Source organism: Theropithecus gelada, chromosome 7a (genome assembly GCF_003255815.1).
Source record: "Theropithecus gelada isolate Dixy chromosome 7a, Tgel_1.0, whole genome shotgun sequence".
Classification (NCBI taxonomy): domain Eukaryota; kingdom Metazoa; phylum Chordata; class Mammalia; order Primates; family Cercopithecidae; genus Theropithecus; species Theropithecus gelada.
The window spans coordinates 23,774,994-23,795,795 of record NC_037674.1 but is presented as its reverse complement, the minus strand read 5'-3'; the positions used below and the strand labels follow the sequence as shown (position 1 = coordinate 23,795,795).

At 40.3% G+C, this 20,802-nt stretch overlaps 1 protein-coding gene across 2 annotated transcripts in view; it reads left to right on the top strand.

Moving 5' to 3' along the window:
- The window catches only part of FBN1 (fibrillin 1), a 245,476-nt gene that overhangs the window by 205,503 nt on the left and 19,171 nt on the right, over nucleotides 1-20,802 (top strand). For both annotated transcript variants that reach the window (XM_025389802.1, XM_025389803.1), the window contains exons 51-58: nucleotides 9,511-9,660; nucleotides 10,038-10,103; nucleotides 10,349-10,465; nucleotides 12,958-13,077; nucleotides 14,684-14,806; nucleotides 17,079-17,210; nucleotides 19,431-19,556; nucleotides 20,129-20,335. In XM_025389802.1, coding sequence (XP_025245587.1) covers nucleotides 9,511-9,660; nucleotides 10,038-10,103; nucleotides 10,349-10,465; nucleotides 12,958-13,077; nucleotides 14,684-14,806; nucleotides 17,079-17,210; nucleotides 19,431-19,556; nucleotides 20,129-20,335 — 1,041 coding nt within the window. The remainder of the gene's footprint in view (nucleotides 1-9,510; nucleotides 9,661-10,037; nucleotides 10,104-10,348; nucleotides 10,466-12,957; nucleotides 13,078-14,683; nucleotides 14,807-17,078; nucleotides 17,211-19,430; nucleotides 19,557-20,128; nucleotides 20,336-20,802) is intronic.

Here is a 20,802-nt window from a genome sequence, read left to right as displayed (position 1 = left end):
AGGGCGAGGCATCGCCTCACCTGGGAAGCGCAAGGGGGAAGGGAATCCCTTTTCCTAGCCAGGGGAACTGAGACACACAACACCTGGAAAATCGGGTAACTCCCACCCCAATATTGCGCTTTAAGCAAACAGGCACACCAGGAGATCATATCCCACACCTGGCCGGGAGGGTCCCACGCCCACGGAGCCTCCCTCATTGCTAGCACAGCAGTCTGTGATCTACCGGCAAGGCAGCAGCGAGGCTGGGGGAGGGGCGCCCGCCATTGCTGAGGCTTAAGTGGGTAAACAAAGCTGCTGGGAAGCTCGAACTGGGTGGAGCTCACAGCAGCTCAAGGAAACCTGCCTGTCTCTGTAGACTCCACCTCTGGGGACAGGGCACAGCTACACAACAACAACAACAACAACAACAAAAAAGCAGCAGAAAGCTCTGCAGACGCAAAGGACTCTGTCTGACAGCTTTGAAGAGAGCAGTGGATCTCCCAACACGGAGGTTGAGATCTGAGAAGGGACAGACTGCCTGCTCAAGCGGGTCCCTGACCCCTGAGTAGCCTAACTGGGAGACATCCCCCACTAGGGGCAGTCTGACACCCCACACCTCACAGGGTGGAGTACACCCCTGAGAGGAAGCTTCCAAAGCAAGAATCAGACAGGTACACTCGCTGTTCAGAAATATTCTATCTTCTGCAGCCTCTGCTGCTGATACCCAGGCAAACAGGGTCTGGAGTGGACCTCAAGCAATCTCCAACAGACCTACAGCTGAGGGTCCTGACTGTTAGAAGGAAAACTATCAAACAGGAAGGACACCTACACCAAAACCCCATCAGTACATCACCATCATCAAAGACCAGAGGCAGATAAAACCACAAAGATGGGGAAAAAGCAGGGCAGAAAGGCTGGAAATTCAAAAAATAAGAGCACATCTCCCCCGGCAAAGGAGCGCAGCTCATCGCCAGCAACGGATCAAAGCTGGACGGAGAATGACTTTGAGGAGATGAGAGAAGAAGGCTTCAGTCCATCAAATTTCTCAGAGCTAAAGGAGGAATTACGTACCCAGCGCATAGAAACTAAAAATCTTGAAAAAAAAGTGGAAGAATTGACGGCTAGAGTAATTAATGCAGAGAAGGTCATAAACGAAATGAAAGAGATGAAAACCATGACACGAGAAATACGTGACAAATGCACAAGCTTCAGTAACCGACTCGATCAACTGGAAGAAAGAGTATCAGCGATTGAGGATCAAATGAATGAAATGAAGCGAGAAGAGAAGCCAAAAGAAAAAAGAAGAAAAAGAAATGAACAAAGCCTGCAAGAAGTATGGGATTATGTAAAAAGACCAAATCTACGTCTGATTGGGGTGCCTGAAAGTGAGGGGGAAAATGGAACCAAGTTGGAAAACACTCTTCAGGATATCATCCAGGAGAACTTCCCCAACCTAGTAGGGCAGGCCAACATTCAAATCCAGGAAATACAGAGAACGCCACAAAGATACTCCTCGAGAAGAGCAACTCCAAGACACATAATTGCCAGATTCACCAAAGTTGAAATGAAGGAAAAAATCTTAAGGGCAGCCAGAGAGAAAGGTCGGGTTACCCACAAAGGGAAGCCCATCAGACTCACAGCAGATCTCTCGGCAGAAACTCTCCAAGCCAGAAGAGAGTGGGGGCCAATATTCAACATTCTTAAAGAAAAGAATTTTAAACCCAGAATTTCATATCCAGCCAAACTAAGTTTCATAAGTGAAGGAGAAATAAAATCCTTTACAGATAAGCAAATGCTTAGAGATTTTGTCACCACTAGGCCTGCCTTACAAGAGACCCTGAAGGAAGCACTAAACATGGAAAGGAACAACCGGTACCAGCCATTGCAAAAACATGCCAAAATGTAAAGACCATCGAGGCTAGGAAGAAACTGCATCAACTAACGAGCAAAATAACCAGTTAATATCATAATGGCAGGATCAAGTTCACACATAACAATCTTAACCTTAAATGTAAATGGACTAAATGCTCCAATGAAAAGACACAGACTGGCAAACTGGATAAAGAGTCAAGACCCATCAGTCTGCTGTATTCAGGAGACCCATCTCACACGCAGAGACATACATAGGCTGAAAATAAAGGGATGGAGGAAGATTTACCAAGCAAATGGAGAACAAAAAAAAGCAGGGGTTGCAATCCTAGTCTCTGATAAAACAGACTTTAAACCATCAAAGATCAAAAGAGACAAAGAAGGCCATTACATAATGGTAAAGGGATCAATTCAACAGGAAGAGCTAACTATCCTAAATATATATGCACCCAATACAGGAGCACCCAGATTCATAAAGCAAGTCCTTAGAGACTTACAAAGAGACTTAGACTCCCATACAATAATAATGGGAGACTTCAACACTCCACTGTCAACATTAGACAGATCAACAAGACAGAAAGTTAACAAGGATATCCAGGAATTGAACTCATCTCTGCAGCAAGCAGACCTAATAGACATCTATAGAACTCTCCACCCCAAATCAACAGAATATACATTCTTCTCAGCACCACATCGTACTTACTCCAAAATTGACCATATAATTGGAAGTAAAGCACTCCTCAGCAAATGTACAAGAACAGAAATTATAACAAACTGTCTCTCAGACCACAGTGCAATCAAACTAGAACTCAGGACTAAGAAACTCAATCAAAACCGCTCCACTACATGGAAACTGAACAACCTGCTCCTGAATGACTACTGGGTACATAACGAAATGAAGGCAGAAATAAAGATGTTCTTTGAAACCAATGAGAACAAAGATACAACATACCAGAATCTCTGGGACACATTTAAAGCAGTGTGTAGAGGGAAATTTATAGCACTAAATGCCCACAAGAGAAAGCAGGAAAGATCAAAAATTGACACTCTAACATCGCAATTAAAACAACTAGAGAAGCAAGAGCAAACACATTCGAAAGCTAGCAGAAGGCAAGAAATAACTAAGATCAGAGCAGAACTGAAGGAGATAGAGACACAAAAAACCCTCCAAAAAATCAATGAATCCAGGAGTTGGTTTTTTGAAAAGATCAACAAAATTGACAGACCACTAGCAAGACTAATAAAGAAGAAAAGAGAGAAGAATCAAATCGACGCAATTAAAAATGATAAAGGGGATATCACCACCGACCCCACAGAAATACAAACTACCATCAGAGAATACTATAAACACCTCTACGCAAATAAACTGGAAAACCTAGAAGAAATGGATAATTTCCTGGACACTTACACTCTTCCAAGACTAAACCAGGAAGAAGTTGAATCCCTGAATAGACCAATAGTAGGCTCTGAAATTGAGGCAATAATTAATAGCCTACCAACCAAAAAAAGTCCAGGACCAGATGGATTCACAGCTGAATTCTACCAGAGGTATAAGGAGGAGTTGGTACCATTCCTTCTGAAACTATTCCAATCAATAGAAAAAGAGGGAATCCTCCCTAACTCATTTTATGAGGCCAACATCATCCTGATACCAAAGCCTGGCAGAGACACAACAAAAAAAGAGAATTTTAGACCAATATCCCTGATGAACATCGATGCAAAAATCCTCAATAAAATACTGGCAAACCGGTTTCAACAACACATCAAAAAGCTTATCCACCATGATCAAGTGGGCTTCATCCCTGGGATGCAAGGCTGGTTCAACATTCGCAAATCAATAAACATAATCCAGCATATAAACAGAACCAAAGACAAGAACCACATGATTATCTCAATAGATGCAGAAAAGGCTTTTGACAAAATTCAACAGCCCTTCATGCTAAAAACGCTCAATAAATTCGGTATTGATGGAACGTACCTCAAAATCATAAGAGCTATTTATGACAAACCCACAGCCAATATCATACTGAATGGGCAAAAACTGGAAAAATTCCCTTTGAAAACTGGCACAAGACAGGGATGCCCTCTCTCACCACTCCTATTCAACATAGTGTTGGAAGTTCTGGCTAGGGCAATTAGGCAAGAGAAAGAAATCAGGGGTATTCAGTTAGGAAAAGAAGAAGTCAAATTGTCCCTGTTTGCAGATGACATGATTGTATATTTAGAAAACCCCATTGTCTCAGCCCAAAATCTCCTTAAGCTGATAAGCAACTTCAGCAAAGTCTCAGGATACAAAATTAATGTGCAAAAATCACAAGCATTCTTATACACCAATAACAGACAAACACAGAGCCAAATCATGAATGAACTTCCATTCACAATTGCTTCAAAGAGAATCAAATACCTAGGAATCCAACTTACAAGGGATGTAAAGGACCTCTTCAAGGAGAACTACAAACCACTGCTCAGTGAAATAAAAGAGGACACAAACAAATGGAAGAACATACCATGCTCATGGATAGGAAGAATCAATATCGTGAAAATGGCCATACTGCCCAAGGTAATTTATAGATTCAATGCCATCCCCATCAAGCTACCAATGAGTTTCTTCACAGAATTGGAAAAAACTGCTTTAAAGTTCATATGGAACCAAAAAAGAGCCCGCATCTCCAAGACAATCCTAAGTCAAAAGAACAAAGCTGGAGGCATCACGCTACCTGACTTCAAACTATACTACAAGGCTACAGTCACCAAAACAGCATGGTACTGGTACCAAAACAGAGATATAGACCAATGGAACAGAACAGAGTCCTCAGAAATAATACCACACATCTATAGCCATCTGATCTTTGACAAACCTGAGAAAAACAAGAAATGGGGAAAGGATTCCCTATTTAAGAAATGGTGCTGGGAAAATTGGCTAGCCATAAGTAGAAAGCTGAAACTGGATCCTTTCCTTACTCCTTATACGAAAATTAATTCAAGATGGATTCGAGACTTAAATGTTAGACCTAATACCATAAAAATCCTAGAGGAAAACCTAGGTAGTACCATTCAGGACATAGGCATGGGCAAAGACTTCATGTCTAAAACACCAAAAGCAATGGCAGCGAAAGCTAAAATTGACAAATGGGATCTAATTAAACTAAAGAGCTTCTGCACAGCAAAAGAAACTACCATCAGAGTGAACAGGCAACCTACAGAATGGGAGAAAATTTTTGCAATCTACTCATCTGACAAAGGGCTAATATCCAGAACCTACAAAGAACTCAAACAAATTTACAAGAAAAAAACAAACAACCCCATCAAAAAGTGGGCAAAGGATATGAACAGACATTTCTCAAAAGAAGACATTCATACAGCCAACAGACATATGAAAAAATGCTCATCATCACTGGCCATCAGAGAAATGCAAATCAAAACCACAATGAGATACCATCTCACACCAGTTAGAATGGCGATCATTAAAAAGTCAGGAAACAACAGGTGCTGGAGAGGATGTGGAGAAATAGGAACACTTTTACACTGTTGGTGGGATTGTAAACTAGTTCAACCATTATGGAAAACAGTATGGCGATTCCTCAAGGATCTAGAACTAGATGTACCATATGACCCAGCCATCCCATTACTGGGGATATACCCAAAGGATTATAAATTATGCTGCTATAAAGACACATGCACACGTATGTTTATTGCAGCACTATTCACAATAGCAAAGACTTGGAATCAACCCAAATGTCCATCAGTGACAGATTGGATTAAGAAAATGTGGCACATATACACCATGGAATACTATGCAGCCATAAAAAAGGATGAGTTTGCATCCTTTGTAGGGACATGGATGCAGCTGGAAACCATCATTCTTAGCAAACTATCACAAGAACAGAAAACCAAACACCGCATGTTCTCACTCATAGGTGGGAACTGAACAATGAGATCACTTGGACTCGGGAAGGGGAACATCACACACCGGGGCCTATCATGGGGAGGGGGGAGGGGGGAGGGATTGCATTGGGAGTTATACCTGATGCAAATGACGAGTTGATGGGTGCAGCAGACCAACATGGCACAAGTATACATATGTAACAAACCTGCACGTTATGCACATGTACCCTACAACTTAAAGTATAATAATAATAAATAAATTAAAAAAATAAAAAATAAAAAAAAATAAAAAAAAAATAAAAAACAATACAATTGTGTATGGCTATCTACATACACAGACTAGTTTCATGAAACAAACATGTATTTCTTTTTTTTCCACTTGTATCTTTTGTTGTTTGGTTGTTATTGTTGTTTTGGTGTTGAGTTGGGTTTTTTTTTTTTTTGGTTGTTGGGTGTTTTTTTGTTTTTTTTTTTTTTTGCATGGTTTTTTAGTTTTGCTTCCATATTACCAAACATGGAAGAGGCACTGGATATCATTTAAGATTCAAAAAATTGAGTTTGGGGGTCCCAGCCCTGCCATATTTAGTCTAGAACAAGTCATTTAATCTTTTGAAAGCTGAATTTCCTCATTTTAAACAACAATAATATCGGCCCAACCAGCCTTACTGGATATGTGACAAAGCTTTGTTAGTTTCTGAGTCCTTTGTAGACTCTTATTGTTATTCTAATGATCTGATTAAGTTTTTACTTTTCAACTAGTTATTTGGGAAGTAAGAAGGAGAGTGTTGAGAATTCTCTGGTTGCTTGCAGCTTGTTGGTAGTTGTCAGTGGTCTGTGTGGATTTCAGGGTGGTGCTTAATTCGAACAGATATTCTGCATGGTACAGACTAGCCAGATAAATTCTAACTCCTACTCCCTTGTTTTTGTGTGCTTTTGGCTTGGCCTGAATTTGGAAAGAAAGCAGTGAGAAACCAGGTGTGAATCTGCCGATGTGGCAGGCCAGAGGAAACTCCTAGGCTATTAATTCAATTTGCACTGGCCCATCACAGAGCAAGCTAACGCTGCAGGAAGAATCTGCCCAGCTGTGAGCAGCCCTGCCACATGCTCAGCTCCAGGAGGCAGAGCCAGAACTGAGGAATGCAAGCAGGGAAAGTGACTTTTGTAGTTCTGATGAAATTTCGAGGTCATTAAGGGCTCTTTGCAGATGGACTGGTAAACAGGCATCCCAGCGAGTCCTAAAGTATGTGGGTGAGCACAGCTCTCTTCCCCAACTCAAGGCACCCTTGATTAATAAGCCAATTCTAGAGAATCACCACAAGCTAAAGTAAATCTCCTACAGAACACAGATTTTGCTGGAGCCAGGAAATTGAGAGCTGGGTTTTTCTTGTAAGATGACAAATTAGGAGTCAGACTTCTATTGCCCATGAAATGAGAAAATTCCACAGAACCGTGGATAATGTTTTTTAAAAAGCGAATGCCATAGGACTCAGGTGGACAGAGCCTGGCACTAAAGACCACAGGTGTAAATGAGCCACTCCCACTTGCAAAGTTCAACGAAGGGAATTTGCCACTTAGGCTGACTCAAAACTTCATGCATTTGAGTCTCTGTCTAATGCCAAGATTATTTTTTTTTTTCGGAGTGGAGTGGTGTAGGGGAGATAGAGCTGGGGTCTGGGATGAGGTCAGCTATTAAAAGAAAAAAGAATGAGAATTTTAACACACTAATATTTCAACATACATATTTAAAGAAACACTACAAACTGGAAGACAAAGCAGAGAATTAAGTTTTCATATATTTGTTGAGACATTTTTGTGAGTTGTCACTGAATTATATCTAAAGGTAGTTGGAGGCATAAATAATAAAAACAAGACTGATAAATACAAAACATTATATGTCACAAAGAACTTGAAGAATAAAAGAGATCAAAAGTGTTCTCCAAGAAACGAGAATTTGTTCAATCTTGAAGTTTCTCAGCAAAGCGAACATTTGGGTGGCAGATATGCCGCAGGACTGACTTTTATTGCTCTTGACCTTCAGAAGGATAATTCCTTGAAAGGTGCTTGCCAGGTCCTACCCACAACAGATGGGGAAGTGGAATAGAAATTAGAGAGATGGGCCGGGTGCGGTGGCTCACGCCTGTAATCCCAGCACTTTGGGAGGCCAAGGCGGGCGAATCACGAGGTCAGGAGATCGAGACCATCCTGGCTAACACGGTGAAACCCCGTCTCTACTAAAAATATAAAAAATTAGCCAGGCGCGGTGGCAGGTGCCTGTAGTCCCAGCTTGGGAGGCTGAGGCAGAAGAATGGCGTGAACCCAGGAGGCAGAGCTTGCAGTGAGCCAAGATAGTGCCACTGCAGTCCAGCCTGGGCGAAAGAGCGAGACTTCCGTCTCAAAAAAAAAAAAAAAGAAATTAGAGAGATGATTTATCTAGATGAGTTGGTAGCCATGAAAAGTTGAGCAAGTTTATTGGGGAGGCTACCTGAATTTGATTTACATAACTTGGTAAATATAATAGATAGATAGATAGAAACTTTAATTCGTGAAAACTTTTCCTTTATCTCTGGCAACTCTGTTATTCCTACATTGTCTTCTTTATCATGAAATAAAAGCTGGTAAAACTGTTTTATCAGAAGTGCTTAGGTGGTTATGATAGTATCGTTCCTGGGATTGAAAAACAGTGATGGAAGTGAATGAAAAAGGCAGAGGTGGTCAGATATAAAGAAAGAATAGTACAATATGGGTATGAAAGCATTTCTTTTAAACCTGCAGATTGTGGCCTCTGTGTAATGAGAGGAGTTTTGCAAGGCTTTGAGAAGTCAAGTTTGAGGGAAAACACAGTCCATACCCCTGGTTGAGCTCACTTTTTGGAGTCAGTGTGTTCTATAAGAAATGGAAAGGCCCGTTTCCAAAATTATGTCAAGCAGTGTTAGAGAATTTTATAGGAAGTAGATCCCGTCTTCTTTGTTGGAGTCATCAAGCAATAATCGATATTGAAATATATTCCTTCAAGGAAAGACTATTCTGTTCCCAACCACCCACAGCCCTGCCCTCCTCTTCCTTCCCTCCCTGTGTTGAACTAAACAAGCTTATTTTAAAAATTTAACGTTGACACAGCTCTGCATGTGTGTGTGTGTGTGTAAAATCTACAAAAAGCCCTACCTGCGTTTTGTAGCCAGCATCTCCAGGAGTATCTGCTTCAGTGACCAACTCTTGTGTTGTGTTTTTGCCCATCTACAAAGTTGCCACTTCTGTATTTGTTCTGTGCCTGTGATCTCGGATTTTATTTTGGTTCCAGAGTTTAGGGGACACAGAATAAACAACAAAGTGTGATGTCACAGTAAATATTAGAACTAAGAGGGTTCTTTTTCTCTAGTGTGCTCACTAAACATGATATTGCAAGCAGAGCTGTTAATGAAGGACTCTTGTGAATGATTCCATCTGTGGATTTTCCAATCCTGAAGTCACTGACAGATGTCAATTTTGAAAACTGTCAGTTTGGGATTTTACTGGATTCACATCGGGTTACTTTGAAATAGTGACTAAAATGAGAAGTAATAAATTAAGGTCACAGAGTTGTTCATCAGATCTCACTATACAAAAGATATCCATGACTGTAACAGTCTCAGCTTGGTTACTGTTAGAATCACATAAGGAGTATTGCTGTGGTCCTGAGAGGAGAACATATATAACATAGTGGATTGTTCTTTATTCACTATCGTGCAGTAAGGACTCAGTAGAAAAGCAACTGAAGAGTGTCATAAATTTATGCTGCAGATTTGCGAATGAGCTACTGTTACGCGAAGTTTGAAGGAGGAAAGTGTTCATCACCCAAATCCAGAAATCACTCCAAACAGGAATGCTGCTGTGCCTTGAAGGGAGAAGGCTGGGGAGACCCCTGCGAGCTCTGCCCCACGGAACCTGATGGTATGTCTGTCATCTGCATTTCTCTTTGGGCCATGCAGGGTGCAGACTGGCCTTGATGTAAGTAAGACTGTAGGCCTTGAAGACAGTAACACAATATAATTTAATTGTAAGTTTAATTAGAATGTTCATTAAAAATTATGTTATCTCAGGACCTCGGTAGTTATTTTCTTTTTAATTATGTCATGAATCACAGATGCCCAAGGAGTAGGCACAACATCTTAGGGAGTCTCGTTAACTTCCTCTGGTTTCTGGGCTTGTTTTGTCCATCATTTATCAATATGCACAGTATGTGGCAATTTGGCTACCTCAAAATGCTTGTGGAGAAGCTTGTAACGAATTGCTATTGTTCTATCTATTAATGAGTGTCTCCGCCACAGAGGCCTTCCGCCAGATCTGTCCTTATGGAAGTGGGATCATCGTGGGACCTGATGATTCAGCAGTTGGTCAGTTGCCTGTGCTGGATTCTCAGCATTTCTCAGTATTCTCAATCAGCTTCTTCTCTAGTTATTCTTATTTCTCTCCATCTATCTTGGAAAATTAAGTGCTACTTTTTTGTCACTTCATTTAGACAGCAATTATATCATTGCATTATTAGATAATCTATTGATTAAACACTGAAATGATCATAATTTGTCTTCATGTTTAAAAAAAAAACCTTGTTATTCACTATTTTTTTCTCTTGCTTAAGATATGGACGAATGCAAAGAACCCGATGTCTGTAAACATGGACAGTGCATCAATACAGATGGCTCCTATCGCTGCGAGTGTCCCTTTGGTTATATTCTAGCAGGGAACGAATGTGTGGGTGAGTAATAAGTTTTCTTCCATTGGAATTTTACAAATTAAAAATTAGGCTATACAGTATTCACTGTATATCCATGAATATAGGTACCAAGATGGCACTGAAATAAGTTGTTTTGTTTTTATTTTTTTGAGACGGAGTCTCGCTCTGTCGCCCAGGCTGGAGTGCAGAGGCACGATCTCAGCTCACTGGAAGCTCCACCTCCCAGGTTCACGCCATTCTCCTGCCTCAGCCTCCCGAGTAGCTGGGACTAGGCACCCGCCACCATGCCTGGCTAATTTTTTTTTGTATGTATTTTTAGTAGAGATGGGGTTTCACTGTGTTAGCCAGGAAGGTCTCAATCTCCTGACCTCGTGATCTGCCTGCCTCGGCCTCCCAAAGTGCTGGGATTATAGGCGTGAGCCACCGTGCCTGGCCTGAAATCAGTTTTATCTATCCACTCATGTATCATTCATTTAGAATACTAGTGAGTCACCGTCAGGTCCCAGGCACTGTGCTAGGCTCTGGAGCTGCAACACTGAACCAAGAAGACAAGTTCCTTCCTTGCATGGACCTTACAGCCTAATGGTGAAAGCAGACACTGGACATATCAGAAGAGATACCAGAAAGGACAACATCATAATGAAAGTCTTTGTGAAATTTTTAAAAAATTGTTAATGGTCATAATCTTATTCGATTATCAAATAAAAATTTTATCTGGATTCTTTTACATTTAGTAAGATGAAAGGCTATATAACCAGTATACAATCTTTTTGTTGTAACCCTGTTTTTAAAATGTCAAATAATGGCTCCTCTGGCTGGCCTTTGACCCTTAATCAACACTAACTCTAACTTAAATCCAAGTATCATATTTAGTTATCTAAGAATTCCAAAGCAATTCAATATAACATAATTAATAGTAGCATAAATGCTGAGAGTTTGTCTGTGTGAATTAGAAAGTACTTTTTTCGTACAAGAAATCAGGTTATGTAGATTTCAGCTCCAGCTATGGCTGTGGGAGTTTAAGCAAGTTTTTAAGCTTTTCTAGGCCTTAGAATGTAATATTATGCAAGTAAATAACATTTCTAATTACCTTTGCAGCTCTAAAGATCAATGGTTTCGGGATTTTTATTAACTTGAAAGAGAAATAGTATTCTTGACGGTGCAATGTGATTGAATGTTATAGTAGAACAAAAGCAAATATTTCAATGTTTTCTCCTCAGAATCTTCAGTTAGTGCTAATATGTGCATATGAAATGACCCTCTTCGCCTAGGAGCTCCCCACCATAGCCTTTTGCCTTCACTTTTGACTTAAGAACCTCACCACAAGATACAACCACTGACAAGAGCCATTACTCTTCTGTGCCTTAGATAGCTAGAATATCAATATTATTTCTTAAAATTATTTCTTTCCCAAAGGGAGATATTCTCCCCCAAGGGATGTGCCAGAATAAGAACGGTGAGTATTCTAGGTGGATGGATTAGAAAGCATATGCACACACACACACACACACACACACACACACACACACACACACACACATTTTAGGTCTCTTTGGTAAGATTTGTTCTCTCTGCCTATGTTTTAGAGCGATCATAACCTAAACATATTTTTTCTAGCCTTTCCTCTGCTTAATGTAAACCATCTGGTTTCAACAGAATCAACAAAATCTACTTAAATCTTGATTTTATTCGATGTATTAATTTTACTTAACCTCTGGTCTTTTATTTTACGTAAGTTTAGTCTTTTATTTTATATCTGGCAAAAACCCATCATGTTTAAGGCTTCTTGGGGAGTGATGTAATGTAAAGCCAAACTGGGGATGTTATTTCTAGCTTTAAACAAGCAGAAACTTTTGACGGGTGATAGGGGCCTTTTTTTTTTTTTTTTTTAACCCTTAGAGCATCTACTCGAAGTAGAAGATTTAGTTTATAATGTGGGAGGCTGGAGAAACTCATGGAGAAGAGCACTGTAAGGGCTAGATGTCCAGGCACTGTCATTCTCACTGTCACTGTCACTGCCACTGCCACTGAGCAAGTCGAATTTCACAGCTATAAACCTGAGATAATAAGACATGCATACTCCTTTTTTGCAAGAACAGAATGAGAATTAAACATCACAGATCAGGCTGGGCATGGTAGCTCACACCTTTAATCCTAGCACTTTGGGACGCCGAGGTGGGCAAATTGCTTGAGGTCAAGAGTTCAAGACCAGCCTGGCCAACATGGTGAAACCCTGTCCCTACTAAAAATACAAAAATTACCTGGGCATGGTGGTGTGCACCTATAATTCCAGCTACTCAGGAGGCTGAGGCATGAGAATCATTTGACCTGAGAGGCAGAGGTTGCATGAGCTGAAATCACACCACAGCACTCCAGCCTGGATGAGAAAGTGAGACTCTGTCTCAAAAAAAAAAAAAAAAAAAAAAAAAAAATTACAGTTTAAAATCCTCTGATAGAATAAAAGGTATTTTCTCAATTCATCATGTTTTGCACACATTCCTGGTTTCTTGCAGATACTGATGAATGTTCTGTCGGCAATCCTTGTGGAAATGGAACCTGCAAGAATGTGATTGGAGGTTTTGAATGCACCTGTGAGGAGGGATTTGAGCCCGGTCCAATGATGACATGTGAAGGTACATCTCTTAAACAGAGAACAGTTGATTATATGTACTGATCATGGGAACAATTGGTTTATTACAAGTCTTAATATTAAATACAACTCAGGGTGTATATAATAAAGATCATCTAGGCCTGATGGGCCATTTGTTCATTCTTCTTTTGTGGCCTCTTCTCTGTAGGGAAAGAGAGATATCCAAGAAAGGTACAGTTGTGTGCTCATGGCACATCTACACTGTATGTCACAGAGAGTTCTCGTTGGTGTCTCCCTACTACTTATATTTAGATGCTCCCGTGTTGTTTAATACCTTCTTTCTTACTCTCACTTTCTCCTTCTTTCTGTTTGTCTCTCATGCTCCCTTTCTTTTTCTTTTCTCTTTTTTTCTACTTTTCTGTTTCTAGAAGCACTGCACGCTAAGATACCCACCAACATCCTGTAGCCATTTGGAAGCGATCATAGCAAAAGTGGTTGCCTATAATATATAAGCGTCTGAAAAGTGTCCATCCATAAGCCTGGTGGAATGTATGAAAAGAAGGAAAGGGAGGGAGTGTGTAGAACAGTGGCTCTCAAAGGATGGTTCCCAAGAGCAGCTGTATCAGCATCACCTGTGAACTTACTGGAAATGAACATTGTCAGTCCTCATCCAAGACCTCCTAAATCAGAAACTCAGAGAGTGGGGTGGAGCCCAGCAGCCCTCTAGGTGATCTGATACACTCTCAAGTAGGGACTCACTGGCCTAAGGAAAGAATGAAGGAGAGGTGAAGGCAGAGAATAAAGTTGGTAGCAAAGAGAGCTTTCATCATATATGATCCATCAATGCCCATTGTTAGAGTTGTGGCAAATCTTTAAAGGTTGTGACTAAGTCGTGATCTGGGCTCTCACTCATGTTCTTAGTCAGCACTGGCCTTGGGGAGCAACATGATAGTTGAGATGGTCTATTTTAATCCTGCTTTTCCAAAACACATTCTGATGGTTCCAAACTGCAGTCTGCAGAAATCACTCTTTTTCCATTAATGGTAAACTCATTCCCATCTATTTAAGGTTTGAACATGGGCATCTGTGTAAACTGAGTGTCTCTGTCAGTATAAATTGATCTGGAACACTATTTGTTTTGGGCAGAAGAATCACTGTTATTTCACAGGAGCCTCTTTGTATGGGGAAAGAGAGGTGGTTAACAATATTGGAGGAGTTGGCTTCTGTGCTGACCACAATTGTTTTGGCGGAATGGGGCAAAACTGATTCCCACGCCATGTAACTGTAGGGAGTGACAAATGGTCAACCTGAGCCTTCAAAGCCAGAATTTCAGAAAAGCCCCTCATATGTTGAGTGGCCTGTAATTTCCCATCCACCTAAATAATCATTAATAATTATACCAGGACAACAAACATAAACTGTGACTGTGCTGGGAGAATCGGGAATGGAGAGTCACCCTACTTATACCAAATATAAAATAATCAACCCATTTTATAATTTCCTGGAAATGGGAGACCACTTGGTCCATTCATGTTTATGACAAGGAAGCATTGCAACTTTTGGTAAAAGTTTTAGAGTTTTTGTTCAATTGGTAGGTTCCCTTTGTTGCTGTCCATGATCCCTTATTTTCTTACTCTCCTTTGCTGCAGATATAAATGAATGTGCCCAGAATCCTCTGCTCTGTGCCTTCCGATGTGTGAACACTTACGGGTCATATGAATGCAAATGTCCCGTGGGATATGTGCTCAGAGAAGACCGTAGGATGTGCAGAGGTGAGTCATCGTGTTCAAGGTCATCTAAGCCAGGAAGCTCTAACTCTATCTGTGAGGGGAGATGTCCCTCAAAGCTTCCGTTAGTAGGGGAGGGCTGGGAATTGGGGAATATAAATAGTCCATGGACAATACGGGGGTTGTCACTGCCACGTTTCCCCCTAAATTGTAGCTGGAAGCATCGTCAAGCCTTAAGTCGAGGACTGCACTACAGATCCTCTATTACGTCTCACTGTGCATTGCATGCTCACAACATGCCAGTATTTCTACAAGATGTGGGAATATAAAGAAAAAGACATTTCCCCACATTCAAAAGACCCAATATGAAGAGATTGAGACAGATATAAATAAGTTCTCATAATACAGTGTAATAAATGCTATGGTGGTTATATATACAAAATGATCTGAGAACCCCAAAGGATATTCTATTTCAAGAATGGGGTAACACGTGGAATCTACTTTAGCTAAACCATCTCCATGAAAAATACCTCCTGAACACCTGCAATTTCCTAAGCACTGAACTAGGCTCTATTTCACAAACTTCAGTAATCATTGAGTTTGCTTGTGAAGAGCTCTGATTTGCTTCTACCAAGATCTTAAATGGACAGACAAGATGGCATAAATATAATTTTGCATAAGGGTGGGGAAATTTCCTAAATGCAAAGTTCTAATAATATGCAGAATAAATTTCAAATGTCTCTGCTCAGAGCGTGTAAAAGGGAAAGATAAAAAAGAAAGAAGTGCAATAGGACAGAAAGTAAAGACTGAGGAAGGCCCAACCAAGTCCAGAAGAGGAAATGAAGGAGGGAAGAACCAGTAGAGAATAAGATATTTTAGATGTTTGGCTTTTCCTTAAAGTATAAAAACCATATATATATATATATGTTTATATATAAACCTGGGCTCTGTGTTTATATATATAACCTGGGCTCTGTGTTCTTGTGACACTGTGTTCTTGGCGAGACCCATTTTGTTCTATATATAAACATGTATAGATATATGGTTTTTATATTTTAATGAATATATGTTTATATGTATGTATATAAAATAGTCATTCTACTATTGTATCCTATTTATTAATATTATCATATAAAGATAATGTCATATTGGCCAGGCGCAGTGGGTCATGACTGTAATCCCAGCACTTTGGGATGCCAAGGTGGGTGGATCACCTGAAGTCAGGAGTTCGAGACCAGCCTGGCCAACATAGTGAAACCCTGCCTCTACTAAAAATGCAAAAATTAGCTGGGCATAGTGGCTCATTCTTGTAATCTCAGCTCCTCGGGAGGCTGAGGCAGAAGAATCACTTGAACCCAGGAAGTGGAGGTTGCAGTGAGCTGAGATCATGCCACTGTACTCCAGTCTGGATGACGGAGTGAGATTCCATCTCAAAAAAATAATATCATATCATATTATAATATATTGTGTTATTATTATAATTATTGCATAATGTAAGTGTTGGTTTGTTACTCTATTATAATCCATTATGGTTATAGTACTGTTATTATAATTATTGCATTATCATATATTGTGATTATAATGCTGTTATAATTATTGTTATATTAAGATATATCCATTATATTATAGTTATATGAGGCCCTTTTAGTTCAATTAGTCAACAAGAATTAGAAATCATGCCTCAACAAAGGAGTATAAAACATAAAGAAAGGGACAGCCAGGCGCGATGGCTCATGCCTGTAATCCCAGCACTTTGGAAGGCCAAGGTGGGTGGATCACTTGAGGCCAGGAGTTTGAGACCATCCTGGACAACATGGTGAAACCCCGTTTCTACTAAAAATACAAAAAAATTTAGCTGGGCATGGTGGTGCATGCCTGTATAATCCCAGATACTCGGGAGGCTGAGGCATGAGAATCACTTGAACCTGGCAGGTAGAGGTTGAAGTGAGCTGAGATCGGGCCACTGCACTCCAGCCTGGGCAACAGAGAGGGACTCTTTCAAAAACATAAATAAATAAAAATAAAAATAAATAGAAAATAAAGGAAGGGGAAGGGAGAAAAAGCATGATTAGAATCATGCTTCTTGAAGAGGTTATCAGTTGATTAGGGAGCAATTTCTTCAAGTTCAAAGGTGGTTAGAAGATTCCTTTCCATTCTTTAGAGATCATACTCAACACAGCAGAAGGAAATACAGCCAAAACTGAAATAACATAGATGAAAATTGGTTACTTACTAACATTTTATGTTTAAAAGTCAGGTAATTAAGGCAGATATATGCATTTTCTTTGACAAATTTGTGATCGTACATTTTTTACAGACGAGGATGAGTGTGAAGAGGGAAAACATGACTGTACTGAAAAACAAATGGAATGCAAGAACCTCATTGGCACATACATGTGCATCTGTGGACCCGGGTATCAGCGGAGACCTGATGGAGAAGGCTGTGTAGGTAAGAGGATCCCTGTGGAAAGAGCTTTGAGTGCATCAGAAGTGACAGTGGACAGAAGGAACCTGGGCTCTATGTTCTTGTGACACTGTGTTCTTGGTGAGACCCATTTTGTTCTCTTACCTCATGTCAAGACTCTCCATGGTAGTGCCCTTGCCTCGTGATCATTTGTGAATTCCAAGAGCACTGTCATTGTTCCTCTGAGCTGGCCTTTCTCTAGTTTCTTAACCCATTTGCTGCCAGGATTTGAACAGCCTGCCTTTTCTCTATTCTCCTCCTTTACTTTCTGTACTCTCTTGTTGATGTGGGGGTCAATTCTCCCCATCACATTGGAATGCCTCCCTATTGACTTAACTTTGCTACCGGTGCCCTGACATTGAATACAAATGCCAGGTACCTCTGAATCAGGAATCTCTCGAAACCGTTGGGATCTACCTCCAGAAAATCTGGTCTTGTCGAGAGTAGCATCCAGGCACTGATTTTTTTTAAAGCTCCTCAGCTGATTCTAATATGGATCCAACATTGAGAACTTCAGCTTTAGACCAGGAGTTGGCAAACTACTAGAGCCTACAGGCCAATTCCAGCCTGCCAGCCCACTGTGTGTTTTTATAAATAAAGTCTTATTAAACATAGATATAACCATTCATTTGCATATTGTCCGTGGCTACTTTCATGCCACAATGGCAGAGCCAAGTGGTTGCAACAGAGACCATATGACCCACAAAGCCTAAAATATTTCCTATTTGACCCTAACAAAAAGTTTCCTGACCTCTGCTTAGATAATAATTACAGGAGAAAATTAGTAAAACCTTCTCACATGCATTCTCTTTCTTTTTAAAAATAAATGGTGTTATAAAGATATATTTTATGTTGTTATTCAAGAAGATTAAGAATTCCATTGCCCTTTTGCTCTGTACAATACAGACTGAAGCAGTAATTAAAGAACAGACTCTAAAAGCACAGAAAAAGAAAATATGTAGATTAATTGTCACACACTGGATCCTCCTGGATCAGTAATTCTCAACCTCAGCTGCACTTTGGAATCACTTGGGGAGCTGGAGTCCAACCTCAGATATTCTGATTGAATTGGTCTGGGGGTGGCTTGGGCATTGGGGTTTTGAACCTGTTTTAACACTGTTCTGGATGTCACCTTCCAACTTCCTGTCTTTCCTAGTGAGAGCTCCATCTGAGGGACCCTGAACTATTCTCAAAGGAAGGGAAGCACCTCAGCAAATTATTTTTGATCTTTCTAAATAATCGTCAGATAATTCTAAGAATCTGTAGATATTTTAATGTTTTTTTAAACCTGGGAAACTGAATTGTAGTTTATGATTTCTTAATAATATTGTTGAAATATTACAATAAACACAACCTATATTGAAGATATAATCTAGATTGATCTCAAGATTAATCTAGACAAACTCCCCCAGACCAGTGTTGACCATTATAGACATTATTCTAATATGTATTAAAATATTTCTTTCATATGCTGATATTCACATTTTTCCCTCTTCACTTGAAATAACCTTTTGAGAGTCCTTTTTGTGTCCAAATATGAAAAGATTCAAATTTTACTAAATGAAAAATGTAAGTGCGCATAAAATGCCACCATCTATGTTTAAGTATATAAAATGCTATCAGTTATGCTTTTAAAAGATCAGAAGTGCACACACACATATGTACATTATGTATGTATTTGCTTTTATATGCATAATCCAGCTCTGGAAGGATACATTAGAAATTGGCCCCAGAATTGGTTGCTTTTCAGGAGAGGAGTTTGGTGTCTGGGAAATAGGGAATGAAAGGGGTACCTTTGCTGAATCCCCTTTTGTACCTTTTTAATTTTGAACCCTGTGAAGAGATAAGCTATTTACAAACTATATAGGAAAGAAGGAAGAAAATCTATTCTATAAAAGATTCAGATGGCTCTTTCTGTTTTCAGTCCTTCAGTGGAACCAAACAGTTAAGAATGAATGAAGTCTCTTTCATGCCTTTTAAATTTTGAGCCATATGAACAGATTAGTGATTCAAAAGCTAAGTTAAGAAGGAAAGATGAGAGAGAGGGAAGGAAGGTGAGAGGGAGGGGAGGGAGGAAGGAAAGAAAAAGGAACAAAGGGAGGGAAGGAGGGAGGGAGGAAGGAAGGAACCAAGGAAGGAGCTCCATCCTCTATAAAATAGTCAGATGACTCTTCTTGTTTTTGGTCCTTCAATAAAATCAAACAGATGAGAATGAATGTCAGACGAAGCCAGGGATCTGTGAGAATGGGCGCTGCCTCAACACCCGTGGGAGCTACACCTGCGAGTGTAATGACGGGTTTACCGCCAGCCCCAACCAGGACGAGTGCCTCGGTGAGTACAGTTGGCAGCATGCTTTCCTAAGCTCAGCCTCCACACTGGGCTGCCGGAAACCCAGACCTCTTATTTGAAATACAAGAAAATGTCAAAATCTGAGGAGGGATAAAAAATGTTCATATTTTGGAGATGCCGTAGTGACTGTGATTGTCCATTGGGCTTAGCACCACCCTGCAGCTAAATTCTTCCTTTGCTAATTGGATCCTGAATCACTTGTTTGGAATTTCTTGGCTGCCTTTGAAGCCCTTGGTGATCAGGATCCGCTTCCATATGTTCCTCTGCCCCTCTCTCTGTAAGCATGGCTATTCCCCTGTATTTCTGGGAGCAGAGAGAGTTATAAGCTTGTCTAGGCCAATGTCTTTCTGCCTACTCACTGAATGTCTTATTTGTTTCCCTCAGACGTCATCCTTTCTCTTTTACTGCTGTCTCCAGCTTTCCCCTCTTGCTTCTTCTCACCCAGGGTAAAGTGTTACATCCTTTTTTGGTTTTTATATCTGACCAAATTTTTAATACCTTGTTTGCTCTTAAAATTGCCTGACATCCCCTTTGCCATATAATGTCCCTTCCAGACAATCGGGAAGGGTACTGCTTCACAGAGGTGCTACAAAACATGTGTCAGATCGGCTCCAGCAACAGGAACCCTGTCACCAAATCTGAATGCTGCTGTGATGGAGGGAGAGGCTGGGGTCCCCACTGTGAGATCTGCCCTTTCCAGGGGACTGTGGCTTTCAAGAAACTCTGTCCCCATGGCCGAGGATTCATGACCAACGGAGCAGGTACTTCATTTATAGTCCAAAAATACTTGCAGGGAATCTGTTTGTTTTCTGTGTGAAAAACAGATGAAAATACAGAATCTGCAATATGTGGCTAGGTTGAGTTGCACAGCTGAGGCCAACAAAAATTCTTCATTTTGGAGTTTTAGACATTTGAGGTCATGCTGCCAAAGTGGCCTTGGTCCACTTGATTAAGCCGTGTGTGCTGAGGACTCTCCCTCTGCATTCCAGCAAGCCTTCAACTTTTTCAACGGAAGTTTACTATAAGTCAGTTGGCTACTCGGAATATAATTTTTTAAGCTTTTCGATGAACTTTGAAATAAATGATTATTAAAGGCCCAAAACAGTCCACCAAGATGTGGAACTCCTAAAACTGGCCAAACTATATTGCACAAAAGAAGTATAAATCATGCTGATATCCTGGCAATTAAACACGATTGCATCTGGAAAAGCACAAGCTCCTTAACTGA